General features: G+C 36.7%; 1 protein-coding gene across 1 annotated transcript; it reads right to left on the bottom strand.

Annotated features, from left to right (window-relative positions):
• Positions 1-2,803: 2,803 nt before the first annotated feature.
• On the bottom strand, positions 2,804-4,395 carry LOC108678903 (the record flags this gene model as incomplete). Its single annotated transcript, XM_018167401.2, has 3 exons — positions 4,205-4,395; positions 3,205-3,297; positions 2,804-2,931 (listed from the first exon to the last, which is right to left on the bottom strand). Coding segments are annotated over exons 1-3 (327 nt in total), but the record flags the coding sequence as incomplete, so codon positions are not given.
• Between the last annotated feature and the right edge of the window lie 107 nt (positions 4,396-4,502).

The following is a 4,502-nucleotide window of genomic DNA, read 5'->3' as shown; positions in this document are numbered from 1 at the left end:
ATGAGACGTTACACTGTTCCTAAAATTAATTATGTTCGCTACTCCGGATGTAAAATCTAATCATGACGTAATACTGACATTGAAAGTTGAGAAATGGTCACAGAGATTGAGTTCTTCATTCTGCAGTACAATTGAGAAATTGATAGAAATGTGGTTTCGCCCGAAGACGGGAAAGAAAATTCAATCTTTGCTCCGTCGAAAGGGAATCGTCAAGAAAGTTTCAATGTAAACACCACTCATAACAATGCACAAAAGATCTGTAGCACTGGCGAAACTCACTGCTTCGTCCTGGAAACGTTCTTTGGAGAAGTAATGATAGAATGGGAGGCAAATATGGGCAATGCGGTCAACTGAATGTTTTCTTGTGTTGATGAGAAACATGTTATATTGATTGTAAAATCTTTGCAGTGTGGTGAAATCTGACAGGTAGGTGTTGGTGATGGCTCAGAGTAGACTGTTGTACACAGCTATGCTCTTGTATAAAAGTATCAAGCATCATTCGAGTATTATAAACTGCTTTTCTGAATGGTGCTTAAATATGCAGTTTCTATATGATGCTTATGTTGCTGTTTCTGGTTTAAAACTTCCTTTAATTTTGTGTAAATATTGTTCATTTTTCTTAGGTTCCTTCTGTTTGTAGGGCAGAAGGCGTCCTGTTCTCTTTTGGAGTAAAACAGGTATTTTGTCGATGTTCAGAACTGTTTAGGGAGTTCTGATGTTGGGATAAAGACTAATGGGACTAATTGGGACTAATTTTATTTGTTTGGAGTGTTGATGCTAGGTTTGTAATCAATTGGGAAGATTGCCTAATGACTGTAAGCTCTGGTCCATGACATAAGTCGCGTATGTTGTGAAGCTAAAACTTCAGTGTATAAATTAGGAGGGTTTTGTATTGGTGTTTTTGAGAGGGTTTGTCATTTTCAGTTCTGCATAGTTTTAAATGCATTGTATTGACGGGTCAGGCAATGGCAGTTTGGGCTTTGTGATTTTTTGTTACTATATTCCCTTTTCGTTGGTCCCCTTTTTCAAGAGCGACATCGAAAGACAAGCACAAAATATAATTAGCAAAAAATTGTATAATTGTAAATGCTCGAATTATTACAAATTCAGAAGTACAAATAGTAGGGCAACATGGGGCAGCGCGCCCCCTCCTTTTTTTAAACTAAATTTTTGATGAAAGTTTAATTGATACGAGGTGGTTCTTTGTTTTGCTTAAAGGTGCAACTAATGAGGAATGTATGATGTGAATTAGACGCCTATAGAGTTATTCAATTTTTAATGAAACACTATTTGTAAAAAGTGTCATAATGGGCCCATTGCCTCACCCCTGGGGCAATGGGCCCATGGGCTTGGGGCAAGGCGCCCACCCTTGGTCCCTATACCACAATTGCATATTTTTCGTTTAAAAATGATAAAACAACACTTTACAGTTAACAATAAGAAAACTGTAATAAAAAATATGACATTCATTCATTTATTAACAACTCAAAAAATCATATGCTTAACTTGAAAAATATATACTCTTGGCTTAAAAAATCTTTCACTGACGTGAAGAAATATAATTCATTGACATAAAATCTATATCCTTGACTTGAAAAATATATCCTTGTGATAAAAAATTCGTCCTTGACACGAAAAAATGTATCCTTGACCAGAAAAAATATATTTAGTTGATCAGAAAAAAACTTCGTTCCAATTTCGTCCATAATCCAGATATTATGTGCAGAGAATTCGTACCTAATTGTGATTTCAGCCAACACCATAAAAACTCGTCAACTTTTGGCTCGTTGGTGTTGACTGAAATCAACTTTTGGGAAGGCAAGAGTCAATAACTCGATAAGGGGTCAAATACGCATAGAAACTAAAACTGCTGCCTTGAGGCGGCAAATAAAAAAATCATGCAATATGAAGTGTAATTTGTAATTCAAAAAACTAGTCATAGTTTTGAAAAGGTCATTGAGACAAATCTAATGATGTATAACACAAGACTTCACCATGGGCGCTTTGCCTCGTGACACGCGTGGGCCCGTTGCCCCACTAGGTATCATTTCAATTTACAGTGGGGGGAAATAAATATTCGTACACTTGAAAAATCGTATTTTAATGTATGTAAGTACACAAACTTAACAGGAAAAGTGATTTAAATTATGTATAGAGACGCATAGTATTCAAAAATACTATCAAAAGAAATTAAATCTCAATGCAACAAAAAAACAATGCAACATGTTCACTTCATACATTAAAATACGATTTTTCAAGTGTACGAATATTTATTTCCCCCCACTGTATATCGTGTCAATATTTTATTTTAAAAGCTAATAGTCTAAAATTGATCTCAAAATTATCCCTATAAACATTACTTTCAAAATATAATTCACAGTAATTTCAAAAGCTTCATCTACAGTAATCGAAAACAGTTTTATTTAGCAGCAAAAAAATTTTACTTGGGCTAAAACAGTTATTCACAAATAATTTAATAACGCAAACACTTAGCAAAACGTAAATCCGTACACTTCATCCCAGTGAAAATGTTGACCGGCGGTAGAGAACACGGACCAATATCAGCTATACCTAGCGAGAAACCCGCTATGGGCCCATGACCCGCAGTGGGCTCGCTGCCCCATGTTACTTTACTGTTAAAAGAATAACCTCAATCACCTCACGACATAATTTCCTTTGATCAAGGCAAGAGCCAGCTTCTATATGGTATTTGAGAACAAGAAACGGTCCGTAAGTACAATCATGGGCACCATGAATCTGTTCTGCACTAATGATTCTAAAAAACATTGACATTTATTCTCACCGAGAACTTGTGCTTCATGTACAGCGACCCGATGCTCTTGTTGAGGAAAGTTTCGATTTTCGCCATAGCAACGGGCAAGTCGTCTTCCGGAACCCACCCGGCTCGAAAATCATAAAAGTCATCATAAACTGAAAGACATAATTGCCTATTAGGAGTTTACACTATATAAATGGATCGTCTGAGAATAGTATCTAAATTTTTGATCGTCTGTATATAATATTATACATTATATAATACATACATTTTGGTTCGTCTGAGAATAGCATCAATACACCTGAGTTCGTCGGCTATTAAGTGCCGCTGAAATATGTCTAATAGAGCATTAATAAAATGTGTTCTAATCGGTATTTGCTAAGAGATTTAATATGTAAAAAATAATATTTTTATGACATGAAAATTACCTGCAGATTCTTTGCAGTTTGCAGCTCCCTGTTGTTGAGCATCCCGCTGCTGTGCGTTCTGATCCTGCCGCGGATGTCGGGCAGGTGGCAGCGCTGCTTGTTGACCAGATTATATCAATGACGTATTCATTTTGAACTTTCCATATCTGATAATTTATTATCACATAATATAAGTTTTAAATATATTCAGTTTGATGTGCGTAGTGATCAGCTACAATGTCGGCCATTGTCCAGTGGTTGCGATGTTTTACGATGTTGCGATACTTTTCTCAGACAAGGCAAGGTGGATCAAGTTATCGGAGCATAAAAACAAACTCCCTTCGATTATCTAATATCCTACAACTAAAAATACTCAACAAGTAATTAGGTTATTTGCAAGAAGTTATATCGCACTGTACAGCGAGATCATTAAATTTGTGATGCTGTCAATCGAACTTGAACAGTTAACGATCGTAAGTAAGGCGCGCGCTGAGAGGTCAAAGTAATTCTACCATCAGATTATAATCCTAGTTGACATATTCCATTTCGATGAAAATGCGAACGTAATATTGAAACTCTAACGTGATACAAACTTAGAAGGCAGCATTCGTCTCGTAAAGATGTGCATGGTACAATGTAATGGTACGCAAGGTACCGTGTCTTAAATTTCGTATGTAAAAGGTTGCTAATTAAAACAATTTCTGGCACTTCCGTGCAGATGTTGGGAGATTAAAACGCTCGAAGCACGTTTAGAAGAGTAAAATAACACGTTTAAAGAAGGTGTAGCAGCATATTTAATTGTGTCATTGGATTCATTGAAGAGAATATTGTTCAAGGTTGGGTTTAACTGGTTGAAGAAAAGTTGATTAGAGGACCCAAAAAAACATGGTCCGCAGCATTGCAACCGGTAGTATTGCGACGTGTGTCTTAACGAACTCATCTAGCAAACTCTTCTAGACTTGTATAGGTCTGCATAGTAAGATTTTTGCTGCATCGCATGAGGCGAGTCTTGCGCACGTACGATGTAACGGAAGGGTGTCGGGAACCGGAGGCCGCACAGGGACTTGGAGTCTACGCAGTTTTTTGCGCCTCTGGAAGCTTGACCTGAAACTGGAAGGAGAGAACATTACCCACCACGTGGCATCCTTGAAACACGCACAGTTGATTTGGAGCGTGAGGTATGTGTGCACGCAGCAGGTAAAGGTATACTACGGGTAGAGCAGGGTTGGCGATTTTTTTGATTAAAAAAAAACAAAAAATAAAAAATCAATGAATTTTTTCATGATTTTTTGATTTATTTGATTTTTTTTATTTTTTCA

This window comes from Hyalella azteca, unplaced genomic scaffold (genome assembly GCF_000764305.2).
Source record: "Hyalella azteca isolate HAZT.00-mixed unplaced genomic scaffold, Hazt_2.0.2 contig4552, whole genome shotgun sequence".
Classification (NCBI taxonomy): domain Eukaryota; kingdom Metazoa; phylum Arthropoda; class Malacostraca; order Amphipoda; family Hyalellidae; genus Hyalella; species Hyalella azteca.
The sequence above is the reverse complement of the archived record's forward strand: the minus strand, read 5'-3'. Positions and strand labels throughout refer to the sequence as shown.